Genomic DNA, 14,215 nt, shown 5'->3' with positions numbered 1-14,215 from the left:
GGGGTATTTGCAGTCTTATGTTTAGTATTTTGAAAGTAGAAAAGAAGACAATGCCATAATGAAAAGTACATATTTATAAAGGTGACTTATTTTACATGTTAGATATGAAAGTTTTATGTAAGTATACTTTTTTAAACCAAATCATTTTTTAACTCAATAAAGGAGTTCACTATTGAAATGAATGTTACAGAGAATCCTTTTTTTAAGAAGACAGATATTGTGTTATGAATATCACCCATTGCAGTAGAGTCGATTCTGACTGTTAGCGACCCTCTAGGACAGAGTAGAACTGCCCCATGGGGTTTCGAAAGAGCAGCTGGTGGATTCAATCTGCTGACCCTTTGGTTAGCAGCCTTAAAAACCACTGTGCCACCAAAGCTCTATTATGAGTATAGTCACCCTTTTACTTGTATAGATACAATAACACTAATATACCGTTGCCTTGAGTACAATATTTAAGCTACATGAAAATAGACTGTGAGAAAGAGAATCTATTCCACGCTTCTTGAACTTTAATATCTCAACTCTCGCCTACAATTTCCCTCTTTATTTTTTTAGGAAAAAATATCTTTAATGACAATAGATGAAAAAGGCTTGAGAAAGTTGTTCTGTTCCTTCACTGCCTTTTTAGTTTTTCTAGGGGGCATTCACTTTTGTCTCTGAATCACCTCAGATCCTAGTATAATTATTTCCCTTTCTGGTTTGTGTTCTTGTATGTGCTCTTTCTCTCACTCCCACCTCTCCAGTTCTATCGCTGTCTCTCTCACACACACCCACACAGAATCAGAAAATGATAGAAAAATAAATATTTCTTCCTGACGGTTTTGCTCTTCAGTGTTCTCAGGCCTCTTTTAAGTGGCAAGTGGCTTGTAGTAATCCTTGGTGAATCAGGTTGAAAATAACAAATTAAACAGACATCAGGGGCAGAGAGCAAGAACCAGTGTTATTTGTACAGTTCGTGGTACAGACTGACAAGCTGGCCTGTCCCTCACCTCTCCTCCAAAACGTAGGATGGGAAGCACCATGCTGATGCACTTACTCTGTGATGATGCCGCCTCCCCTTGTTTTGCTGAGGGATAGGAGTGGGCAGAGAGGAGGTGAAAAAAACAGCAGTAGCTGTGGGAGATGGAAGGGATGCATGTCCAGAACAATCTGGTCCATAAGAAGAGGAAGCAAAGAGCCTGGAGCTGTCCATCGTCGCCTTCCATTCTTCCTGGGACAGTTAGTAAAGGGCTAGCGGGGAGTGAAGAAAGGCAAAACTCATGTTATTGATGGCCTTCTGGTGACATAGTTTCCCTAGGCTCGACATCATCTGTACATGAAAATCGTTAGACCAGATGGAGAAGAGAAGAGCTTGAGAAGGAACAGATTTTGGTGGGATAGAGAAAAACAGACAAGCAGATGGAACCCAAGAAAGGCTTCCTTTTCTTTCTTCACATTATAGGGAAGATAATTGCCTAGATAGTGGGGCTTCAGAGCGAGGGTCTGGAGCCCTAGGTTGCAGAGTGGCTGTGGTGTGTTACTGTAGTGTCCCGCTTTACAAATAAAACAGGGACACGGGTTAAATGTTGCCTCATCACTCACAGGGATACTGTGAAGATTTAGGAGGGAAATACATGGCTTCCAAAGAAGCATGACTGTAGGCGTTAATTCTGTTTGGAGGATTCACTTGATAAGAAAAGCAGCTTAAGTTTGCATTAGTGATTGGATATCCCTAGGACGCATGCCTGGCCTGTGAGTGCTCTGGTGCCCATGAGGGGACTCCCTGACCTTTAAATCATGTGCTTGGGGAGTGCAGAGTCTCCCTTTAAAGCCCTCAGTAAAGGCCGTGGAGGAGAGAGAGCTGTTCAGAGCTCAGCAAGAGAGACTCTTTTAAAATCAGTCTCTGCCAGCCTGTCTCAGCATGGTTTCCCCTATCTCCTGGCATCTTGTCTGTCTTCATGCTAAAACAGGTTGTGGGAGCAGGTTGAGCGCAACCAAGGGTTAAAAATATTTGAAAAGAAAGGAATCTAAGAGGAGAGTATATCAACACGGGAACAGCAGATTCTACGCAGTCTGAAGACATTTAAAACATTCAATTGATCTGTTTTGCTAGAAAACACTATACATATATATATAATACAAAATTATATCCAAGCTCTATTCGCTTTTGACAAACTGAGTTAGAACTTCCTTTCTTGCTTCCCCCCTTGATTTACATGCTAGCCCTATTTATATATTGGATCATCTCTCCCCTACCACACCCTCTTTTTTTTTTTTTTTTTCCATTTGGAAACCCTTGTAATTAGTATTGAGTGATTCTCTGTTAGCATGAAGCTTATAGAGTGGCTCTGGGGTAGTTAAACCATTTAGAGCAAAAGGAAATGGTTCCACGTTACCCTTTTCCATTTTAGTCTCATTTCCCGTGAGGGCATATTCAGGTTGTATGGATCTGTCTGTCTGTGGGCGCACAGCAGTGCTGTTTGTTCTGAAACTCTTGTAGTGAAGAGGCATATTATCTATATTCTAAACTTTGAAAAATTGTTCTAGCAGACTTAGACGAATCACATTTCTTCAAGACATGCAGTTTGCTTCTCCCTTCTTGTTTGATTTTTCCATTATGAATTCATAGAAACTTTTATGATATTTTCTGGGCATATATCCAGTGATATCTTAATAACTGTTAGCATCTCTGTTATTATTTACAGTGAGGCTGAGAAGCAGGAAGATTAACTGACTTGCCCAAGATCAAAGCCAAGAAAGAATCCGCCTCTGCATGATGGAACCATGGTTCCGCCAAATGACTTTCTTGAGTAGATAATGAATTTATCTAGAATTTCTGGTTGGTTTCTTTTAGATAAGAATGCACATCAGTGAAGGATTAGGGAGTATGAGGGAGAAGAAGAAAGGTTTAACAGACTGTTAAATATTAGATATTTAATATTTAATATTAGATATTTAACAGTCTGTTATTTGAATAACAGACATTTGTAACCTACAAATCACAAGTCTTTCTCCTTCAGATAATTAACAGGAAATCCCATCATTTTCGCAAGTGGCAAGCTCTTGCCTGGTAGCTTTCTGTGACAGCTTGTAGTGGAGGTGTGTGGACACTAGATGGCACACGCTCAATGTTACAGCTCGCCTGCCAGCGCAGACCCGAACTAGAATGGGAGTCTGTGGAGATAGGCACTATTCTTTCTTCAACGTGGTCAAGAGAACTTGAGCGGCAAAGCATATCCTATTTCTTTATCTTGTTGAAGGGGCTGTGCAAAATTGTTTCCTAAAGTGGCATAGTGGTTAAGAGTTCTGGCTGCTGACCAAAAGGTTAGCAGTTCATATCCACCAGCCATTCTTTGGAAACCCTATGGGGCAGTTCTACTCTTTCCTATAAGGTTGCTATGAGTCGGAATAGACTTGATGGCAATGAGTTTATTTTTGTTTTTTTGTTTTAAAGCAAGCACATTATAACCAGAAGAAATGCCGTCGACCCTAATCCACTAACTTTTGGATGCTTTTTGTAAAGTATCTGTTTTAGAACACAAATAGACAGTTTCATCTGAATTAATCTTATGCATTGAGCTATGGCCAGAAGATATAGAACCTGGGTCCAGCCCACTGAAACCCCCCACCCAAGCTGCAGGTGGCCACAGTCTTCAGATTTAAACCCCTCGGAGCCTGTCACAAAAATATTCGAGGAATAAATTAGACAGCTTTCATCATTCAAGATGATAGTATCTTCATTTTTTTTTTCCATTAATCCTCTTCATCCTAAATATCTTAAGCTGCTAAACTTTTAGTGCACTAAAATGTGATGCTTTTTAGTCCAGTATTGTGATGGTCAGTGCTTTCCTCAGTAATAATTCTACGTTATTGTGCACTCATTACATAATAAACCTAAAAACCAAATCCATTGCGTTTGAGTTGACTCTGGCTCCTGGCGACTCCATGTGCCACAGAGTGGGTTTTCTTGGCTGTAATCTTTACAGAAGCAGATCACCAGGCCTTTCTTCCACGGTGCCTCTGGGTGTGTTGTGAACCGCCAACCTTAGTTTAGTAAATGAACGCACCCAGTGACCTTCATTATATAATAAACAGAAACAAAAAGACAGCAGACCTGATGTTAAGGTAAGAACCACAGGCAGTCAGCACAACTCGCAGCACAGGCAGGCTCTGTCTTCACACAGCATGCCAACAGAGGAGTTTGTAATTTTCCATGATACTTATTGATTCTTCTGGATCAGATGGGCTTGTAGAAAATGTGAACATACAGAAGAACAGAAGGAGGAATTAAGGCTTGCCCATATCCCCAGCCCAAAGAGGACACTGTTTGCATTTGTACACGGGGCTCTTTCCAGTGTAGCACTCGTGTGTTCTCTTGTCTAACCCAAAGTCACCAGCAGTTCTGGACAGTTCATTTACTTGAAAATAGCAAGTTGTTTTTAATGAAGTGCTTGTGGTATTTTACTTTCTCATGGTCTTTTCCTCTGCAGCCTCAAGCAGCCTGTCATCCTGCCATATTCAGAATCGTGGACAAGATGTTCAGGTAAATGTGAGGCTGTTCTGCTGGTGATCCATCTAAACATGCTCGATTTCCAATCATGAACAGAAGATTCCGCGGTAGTCTCTGACTGTATTGTGGGGAAATTCGCATTTCTGATTTCTTCTTACCCGTTTGAGCTTTTTGGTAGTTAGAGGTGAAAATTCAAAAGTCAACGTATATTTAAAAGCCAACCTAAGAATTCAGATAACTTCCTTTTTCTAATCTTTTTAAATTCTAGTAGTAATCATGGAAAATCAGAACTGAATTAACTATTCATGTAGGAGTGTTCTCAGCTCAGAATAAAGGGTAGCAATATATTCCCTTCACCACATGGGGGCTGACCAATCTTTTTAAAGGATTTTAAAACAAAGGAAAATCAAGAAAAATAAATAAATAAAGCCATTCATAACAGAGCTCTCCCGAAAGGCAAAATAAATTGCGCGTGTTTATCTCACAGCGCATTAATTTTTATTTTGAAAATGCTACTATACTTCTTGGGAAACAAATTGGATTTACAGGTGACAAGAGCTGAGGAGATGGTTGGGTGTTGGGTGGGATTATGGCTGGCAGTTAGTGGGTGTTGTAATCATGAAGTCCTAAGACTGGACTCCACTGGGGGAGCTGGTGCCCTAGGGAGCATTTCTAGCCCCTTGCTTGGATGCCAGTGCAGCCAGGACTCTGCTCGTTCCATGCCCCTCTCCCCACAGCAGAAGAGGCTCCAGGCAGATAGCAGACCTCAGGAAAGAAATTCTTCCAGCAGCAAATAACCCAGCACTTGGGCTAGTTTCTAAGCTCACCAACTTTAAGTTAAATGAGCTTAGAAATAAGAAGTCAGATTTTATCGTTTGAAACTGTCAAAAGTTTGAGTTGATTCTTTGTTTAAACACACATAAGAAAAAGTTGTATGAAAATTCATGGAAACCAAATTAGGTACTTTCACATTCTTCTGCCACTTTGCTGGGTGAATGACTGAGCCATTGTACCTTTTGGGCAAGTCTTTCTCCATCTGCAAAAGCAGAATGTCCATTGATGCTGCATGTCCAGGCACATAGTGCACAGATCTTTGTAAAGAGCACTGAGGCCTACGTTGGATGGGATATTCAGTGTTTAGTAATATAAGAACCAAGAAAGAGAGCTCTGCACAGTGGGATTTAGAAATTATTTAGAAAAGGGAGCGACACATTTCTGCTACTTTCACACAAGGACTGGAATCTGGTGAGTCGAGATACTGCTAAAGCTTACGGCACAAAAAGAATCTTTCCATTCTTCCCTTTCACAGTTCACATTCGTATGTTGCAAGATGAATCATTAACTGTTGTCATTTGACTTTGCGTTGCTCAGGTGTGCACTCTTGGAAACCGATGGAGCCCCAGAAGTGCTGGTCGCTCTTCAAGTGTTCACACAATGCTTTGTAGAAGCTCTGGAGAAAGAAAACAAGCAGGTTTGTTATGTTTCTTATATAATTCTCCCCAAAGAAAAAAAGGTGGTAAACAGCATTTAGCTAATTACCCAAAAGGAGCACATTATTTTCAGTGATTTTGGTGGACTCTTTTGTTTATGAAGAAAGCTTCCAAATGAATGCCCCAGCAAAGGTGAAACCATCTTAACTGAAAATAAATCAAGATAGTTCCTGTCTGCCACGTACCCTGATACCCAGGGACATTTATCTACCACTGTGGCAGAGCACACTGCACGCCGCCATGTGCTAACCTGCAGGATGAATTCTCCTTTGCTCTGTGAAGGACACTGTCTGCTGAGTGGGTCCTGCCCCTTGCACTTCTTCTGACCCTCCCAGTCCAGCATCAGGCATTTTGGAATCTATATGGGCTGTGCTAAGTAGGAAAGGCTGCTTATTACCAAGGAACACTGGACATTCTTAATTATTGTTGAGTTTCCATTCCTGTCTAAGACCCAAATGTGAATTGGATTCCAGGAGAGAAAGGAGGTGGCAAGAGTGACAATGAAAGACTTAAATAATTGTAGAGGAGGAACTGTGGATGGCAGTGACCAAGAGGTGTGTGTTAGACACAGTCGGTGAGCAGGAGGCCAGGCCTGGGCCTGTGGGGAGACTTAGGCTCCAGGGACCATCAGCAAAGCCCAGGCGACAGCTGCCGGGGGCCTGTCTTAGTTAGGGTTCTCTAGAGAAACAGAACCAGTGATATGGAGGGAGAGAGAGAGACGAATTGGCTCACAGGTTTGTGGGAGGCTGGCAAATCCAAAATCCATAGGTCAAGTGACAGGCTGGAGATTCCTGCTAGCTTGCATCCCAAAATCCATAGGTTAGGTGACAGGGAGAGTGAAGGAGTTCTGACAAAATGTCTCTATAATCTGGAGGCAGTAACGCCCTAGGGAAGACTCCCTTTTTACTCTTAAGGTCTTTAATTGATTGGATGGGGCTCATCCACATTATGGAGGGTGATATGCTTTACTTAAGGCCAACTGATTTAACTACAGGTAGGTCAGCAGTAGAAGTCTCCCCTTCCATGCCGGAGACTTGGGTTTGATTCCTGACTGGTGTATCTCAAATATAGCCACCACCCCTCCATTGATGGAGGCTTGCATGTTGCTATGATGCTGAACAGGTTTCAGCAGAGCTTCCAGAGTCAGATGGACTAGAAAGAAAGTTCTGGTGATCTACTTCTGAAAATCAGCCAGTAAAAACCCCATGGATCCCAGTGATCTGATCTGTTACTGGTCACGGGGATGGTACAGGACCAAGCAGTGTTTCGTTCTGTTGTGCATGAGGTCGCCTTGTGTGAGGGGCCGACTCAGTGGCTGCTAACAACAACAGCTGTTTCATAACAGAGCCCAGACTAGTGTTTGACCAACAACTGGGCACCATACCTAGCCAAGCTGATACTTTAAGCATCACAGGGCTGCTGACCAGTGAGAGTGACCATGTGAAATAGAAACCTTTCTACCAGGGAGCTTTTACCTTTGGGCAGTTTAATTGGCTTTTTCTTTCTAATAACCATAAACCAAACAAAACAAACCAGTCGTTGTCGAGTCCATTCCAACTCATGGTGACCGCATGTGTTAGAGTAGAACTCTGCTCCATAGGGTTTTTGTCTTAATTATCTAGTGCTGCTGTAACAGAAATACCACAAGTGGATGGCTTTAACAAAGAGAAATTTATTTCCTCACAGTAAAGTAGGCTAAAAGTCCAAATTCAGGGCGTCAGCTCCAGGGGAATGCTTTCTTTCTTTGTCGGCTCTAGAGGAAGGTCCTTCTCATCAATCTTCCCTGGTTGAGGAGTTTCTCAGGCGCAGGGACTCCAGGTCCAAAGGACGTGCTCTGCTCCTGGTGCTGCTTTCTTGGTAGTATGAGGTCCCCAACTCTGCTTGCTTCCGTTTCCTTTTATCTCTTGTAAGATGAAAGGTGGTGCAGGCTACACCCCAGGGAAACTCCCTTTACATTGGCTCAGGGATGTGACCTTAGTAAGGGTGTTATAATCCCACCCTAATCCTCTTTAACATAAAATTACAATCACAAAATAGAGAACATCCACACAATACTGGGAATCATGGCCCAGCCAAATTGATACACACATGTTTTAGGGGACATAATTCAATCCATGACATTCCACCCTTTGGCCCCCAAAAAATCACATCCTTGCAATATGCAAAACATATTCATGCTATCATATCATAGCAAAAGTCTTAACTCCAAGTCCAAAATCCAAAAATTCTCCTTCATCTGTAAAATCTAGAATACAAGTTATCTGCTTCCAAAGGTACAATGGCAGAACAGGCACAAGCTAGACTTTCCATTACAAATAGGAGAAACTGGAGGAAAAGAAGGGATAACAGGCGCCAAGCAAGTCAGTGGAACACATTACATTAGCCCTCAAGGCTTTCAAAATAAAACTCTGTTCTCTGAGACAATTTACATAATGGCCCTGCCCTCTAGACTCTAGGTACTGGCCACCCTCTCCAGGTTCTGAGGGGGGTCCCTCAGCCCTGGGCTTCAGCTCCACCTTCCAGGCCCACTGGGACAGCAACTCTGCTCCCATGGCTTTAGGTAGCCCCATTCTCCCAGTCCACCTGAGTAACGACTCCACTCTTAGAAACACCAGAGGCCATAGCTCCACGCTTTGAAACCCCAGAGGTCCTGGCCATACCTTTTGAGACTGAGACAGCTTGGCTTCTTGTGTCCCTTGTCTCTTCAGCTTCGGCTTCCTGTGGCCTCTCGGCCCTCGAGCCTCACACTTGCATCTGCCCTGCTGGGGCAAGTGTTCCAAAGCTTTGTAGTGCCACCCGTAAGTGCCCGGAGGCACCCCACTCTGCCAGTAAGCCTCCTTCACACAGGCACTCAGCTCTCTGGCTCTGTGGGTTGGCTCCAGCGCGCTGGTCTCCTGGTTCTGCTGCTGCTGGTCCTCTGTCGCTGCCACTCCTCTATATAGTCACAGTTTCAAAACTGCTTCCACATTTTAAGTATCTGTTAGAGCAGCACCCCACTCCCGGTACCAAATTGTGTCTTGGTTATCTAGTGCTGCTGTAACAGAAATGCCACAAGTGGATGGCTTTAACAAAGAGAAATTTATTTCCTCACAGTAATGGCTCATTTTCGGAAGTAGATCACTATGCCTTCCTTCCAGAGCACCTCTGGGTGGACTCAAACCACCAACTTTTTGGTTAGAAGCCAAGAGTGTTAACCACTGTGCAACCCACGGACTCTAATAGCCATAGACTTAATATTTATGTGGCATTTTGCCTGTTGGGAGCACCCCGGCTCAGGGCATCTTCCCCGTGAAGTGTGCCGTGGCCCCTGTGGTGCTTTCTACAGTTTGACTTGTGACAGCAGGGCCTGGTGTTCAGCTCCACTAAAATCCAACATACCATGTACCAAAGAAGCCACTTGGGTTTTAGCAGATGCTTCTACTTTTTAAGGCGATGATAAATATGATTTATTTTTCCCATCCTCCCTTTCCCTGAGGAAGGTATCCAGACTGTGTTATTCATGATACCCAGCTTGGAATTCAAGTGGATAGCTCTGCTGACAGGCGTGGGCTAGCCCTCACAGTTACTTCAGGGCATGACCATAAATACCTCTTCTCCTGACTTGGACATTCTTTGTCTTCCCAGTTAGGAACTGACCTCCAGGAGGCCTCTCCCTTTGGCCCCTTGGCCTCACCTAGGTGGGGGACACTGATGAAAGAAGTATTGCTCTGTAGCTTCAGCACAAGTCTGCTTTTCTTACGAACACTGCTGCTGAGTCTCTGTGTTGGCCTTGGGGCCTATGGATTTGGAATGGAGCTGCAGCTGCCTTTTATTAGAACAGTGCCTTGACCAGGCCACGTGTATCTGGTGGTGCAGGGAACTGGTCCCGGAGCAAGGCAAGGAAGTACCTGGAAAGAACTAGGTACTCATCACCCTCACCTTTGACTCAGAGTAAGAGAGCAGTAGTCTCTTACCTTTGCAAATAACTTCCTGTCTAGTGACAGAATTCCATGTTATATTTCATTTCTCTTCTAGAGCTATAACTGATCATCTGCCTTTGTAATTGATGGCTATTCTCATTTACTGGCCCCCTGCCTTTTTAAACACAGACCTTGGGTGCCCATTTTTAGACTAATTATAACTCTTGATGCATGACACCCTGTCATACTTGGTCCATACATGACACTCTTTTCTTTGTTTTATTCATTCATTCATTCTTAATAAAATGGGTATCTTTGAATCCAATATCTAAAGCAAGACCTGGTGGCACAGTGGTTAAGAGATCGGCTGCTAACCAAAAGGTCAGCAGTTTGAATCCACCAGCCTATGGGGCAGTTCTACTCTGTCCTGTAGAATCACTGAGTTGGAATTGACTCAATGACAACGAGTTTAGTTTTTTTTTTAATCCATGTATTCCTCCTCTATCCCATTACCCTGCCTTTCTCCCCTCAATTAACCACTGCCGTGAATTTGATGTTTATCATACCATTCCCTTTTTTTAAAAGTTTATTCACATGTATACAATTGCCTAAACCATGTTTTGTTTAGTTTAGTTTTTTTTTTTTTAATTTATTGTGCTTTAGGTGAAAGTTTACAGTGTGAATTAGTTTCTCATTCAAAAATTTATGCATATTGTTTTGTAACATTGGTTCTGAAATTCCAGCAATATGTCCACACTCTCCCGCTTTTCACTCCAGGTTGCCCGTGTCCATTCGTCCAATTTTCTTGTCACTTCCTGCATTTTTGCCTTTGCTTTTGGGCAATTTGTTGCCCGTTTCATCTCATATACTTGATTGAACTAATAAGCACAATCTTCATGTGTGTTATTGTTTGTTTTATAGTCCTGTCTGATCTTTGGCTGAAAGGTGGACTTCAGGAGTGGCTTTAGTTCTGAGTTAGCAGGGTGTCCGGGAGCCATCGTCTCGGAGGTTCTTCCAGCCTCTGTTAGACTAGTAAGTCTGGTCTTTTCTTGTGAATTTGAATTTTGTCCTTCATTTTTCTCCCACTTTGTCCAGGATCCTCTATTGTGATCCCTGTCAGAGTGGTTGGTGGTGGTAGCCGGGCACCGTGTAGCTCTTCTGGGCTAAGGCTGGTGGAGGCTGCAGTTCGTGTGGTCCATTAGTCCTTTGGACTGATATTTTCCTTGTGTCTTTGGTATTCTTCATTCTCCTTTATAATTATTATTTTTTATTCATTGTACTTTAGATGAAGGTTTACAGAGCAAGTTACTTATTAAACAATACACATATTGTTTTGTGACATTGGTTGCCAACTCCACAACATAATAACACTCTCCCCTTTTTGACCTTGGGTTCCCCATTACCAGCTTTCCTGTCCCCTCCCACCTTCTTGTCCTTGTCCCTGGGCTGTTGTGCCCATTTAATCTCATTTTGTTTTATGGGCCTGTCTAATCTTTGGCTTAAGGGTGAACCTAGAGAGTGACTTCAGTACTGAATTAAGAGTATCCGGGGACCATACTCTCGGGATTTCTCCAATCTCTGTCAGACCAGTAAGTCTGGTCTTTTTTTGTGAGTTAGAATTTTGTTCTACATTTTTCTCCAGCTCCTTCCAGGACCCTCTATTGTGATCCCTTTCAGAGCAGTCAGTGGTGGTAGCCGGGCACCATCTAGTTGTGCTGGACTCAGTCTGATGGAAGCTGTGGTAGTTTTTGTTCATTAGTCCTTTGAACTAATCTTTCCCTGGTGTCTTTGGTTTTCTTCATTCTCCCTTGCTCCAGATGGGGTGAGACCAGTGGAGTATCTTAGATGGCCACTCATAAGCTTTTAAGACCTCAGATGCTACTTCCCAAGTAGGATGTAGAACATTTTCTTTATAAACTGTGTTATGCCAGTTGAGCTAGATGTCCCCCAAGACCATGGTCCCCAGCCCTCAGCCCGGTAATTCAGTCCCTCAGGGAGTTTGGATATGTCTGTGGAGTTCCATGACCTTGCTTTAGTCAAATTGTGCTGGCTTCCCCAGTATTGTGCACTGTCTTTCCCTTCACCAAAGTTAACACTTATCTACTGTTTGTTATTGTTGTTTGGTGCCATTGAGTTGATTTCGACTCATGGCAACCTGGTGTACAACAGAACGTAACACTGCAGGTCCTGCACCATCCTCACAATTGTTGTTATGCTTGAGCCCATTATTGCAGCCACTGTCAGTCCATCTTATTGAGGTTCTTCCTCTTTTTCGTTGACCCTCTACTTTACCAAGCATGATGTCCTTCTCCAGGGACAGATCCCTCCTGATAACATGTCCAAAGTATGTAAGATGTGGTCTTGCCATCCTTGCTTCTAAGGAACATTCTGGTTGTACTTCTTCCAAGGCAGATTTGTTTGTTCTTTTGGCAGTCCATGGTATATTCAATATTCTTCACCAACACCATTCAAAGGTATCAGTTCTTCTTTGGTCTTCCTTATTTATCGTCCAGCTTTCACATGCATATAAGGCAATTGAAAACAGTATGGCTTGGGTCTGGTGCACCTTAGTCTTCAAAGTGACATCTTTGCTTTTCAACACTTTAAAGAAGTCTTTTGCAGCAGATTTGCCTAATGCAGTGTGTCTTTTGATTTCTTGACTGCTGCTTCCATGAATGTTGATTGTGTATCCAAGTAAAATGAAATCCTTGACAACTTCAATCTTTTCTCTGTTTATCATGGTGTTGCTTATTGGTCCAGTTGTGAGGTTTTTTTTTTCTTTATGTTGAGGTGTAATCCATACTGAAGGCTGTAGTCTCTGATCTTCATTGGTAAGTGCTTCAAGTCCTCTTCACTTTCAGCAAGCCAGGTTGTGTCATCTGTATAACGCAGGTTGTTAATGAGTCTTCCTCCAATCCTGATGCCCCGGTTCTTCTTCACATAGTCCAGCTTCTAAGATTATTTGCTCAGCATACAGATTGAATAGGTATGGTGAAAGGATACAACTCTGACGCATACTTTTCCTGACTTTAAACAACGCAGTATCCCCTTGTTTTGTTCTGTCTATTGTTTAGTTAGTGTTTTTCCCTCCTTACCCCTCCCCTCCCATGTAACCATCAAAGATTTTTTCTTTCTGTGTGTAAACCTTTTCATCAATTTTTATAATAGTGGTCTCATACAGTATTTGTCCTTTTGTGATTGACTTAGTTCACTCAGCATAATGCCCTCCAGATTCATCCATGTTGTGAGATGTTTCGTAGATAAATCATTGTTCTTTATTGTTGCATAATATTCCATTGTGTGTACATACCATAGTTTGTTTATCCATTCATCTGCTGATGGGCACTTAGGTTGTTTCCATCTTTTGCTATTGTGAATAATGCTGCAATGAACATGGATGTGCATATGTCTATTCATGTAATGGCTCTTGTTTCTCTAGGATATATTCCTAAGAGTGGAATTGCTGGTTCGTATGGTATTTCTATTTCTAGCTTTTTAAGGAAGCATCATATTGATTTCCAAATTGGTTGTACCATTTCCATTTTACATTCCCACCAGCTATACATAAGAGTTCCAATCTTCCTGCAGCCTCTCCAACGTTCGTTATTTTCTGCTGTTTTTTTTTTTTTTTTAAATTTGTGCCAGTAAAGTTGGTGTGAGATGGTATCTCATTGTGCTTTTGATTTGCATTTCTCCAATGGCTTTGGTAAAGTGTCTGTTCATATCCTTCATATCCTTTTCCCATTTTTTAATTGGATTATTTGTCTTCCTGTTTTGGAGATGTTGCATTTTCCTATAGATTTTAGAGATTAGACCTTTGTCAGATTTGTCATAGCCAAAAAATTTTTCCCAGTCTGTAGTCTCTCTTCTTACACTTTTGGTGAAGTCATTTGATAAGCATAAGTGTTTAATTTTAGAAGATCCCAGTTACCTAGCTTATCTTCTGGTGTTTCTGTATTGTCATTTATGGTTTGTATCCTGTTAATGGGCCTCTAGTGTTGACCCTATTTTTTCTTCTATGATCTTTATAGTTTTTGGTTTTATATTTAGGTCTTTGATCCATTTTGAGTTAGTTTTTGTGTGTGGTGTGAGGCATGGGTCCTGTTTCATTTTTTTACAGATGGACATCCAGTTTTGCCAGTACCATTTGTTAAAAAAGACTGTCTTTTTCCTCGTTTAATGGACTTTGGGCCTTTGTCGAAGATCATGTGACCACAGGTGGATGGATTTACATCTGGGTGTCTGTCATTGTACCAGTACCAGGCTGTTTTGACTACCGTAGCTGTATAGTAGGTTCTGAGGTCAGGTAGTGCAAGTCCTCCTACTTTATTCTT

The 14,215-nt window shown here is 42.3% G+C and overlaps 1 protein-coding gene across 1 annotated transcript in view; it reads left to right on the top strand.

Moving 5' to 3' along the window:
• The window catches only part of FANCC (FA complementation group C), a 361,687-nt gene that overhangs the window by 307,615 nt on the left and 39,857 nt on the right, over window positions 1-14,215 (top strand). The window contains exons 10-11 of the mRNA XM_023735819.1: window positions 4,473-4,525; window positions 5,864-5,963. Of these exons, the coding sequence (XP_023591587.1) occupies window positions 4,473-4,525; window positions 5,864-5,963 (153 nt within the window). The remainder of the gene's footprint in view (window positions 1-4,472; window positions 4,526-5,863; window positions 5,964-14,215) is intronic.

This window comes from Trichechus manatus, unplaced genomic scaffold (genome assembly GCF_000243295.1).
Source record: "Trichechus manatus latirostris isolate Lorelei unplaced genomic scaffold, TriManLat1.0 scaffold00082, whole genome shotgun sequence".
In the NCBI taxonomy this organism is placed as follows: Eukaryota; Metazoa; Chordata; class Mammalia; order Sirenia; family Trichechidae; genus Trichechus; species Trichechus manatus.
The sequence above is the reverse complement of the archived record's forward strand: the minus strand, read 5'-3'. Positions and strand labels throughout refer to the sequence as shown.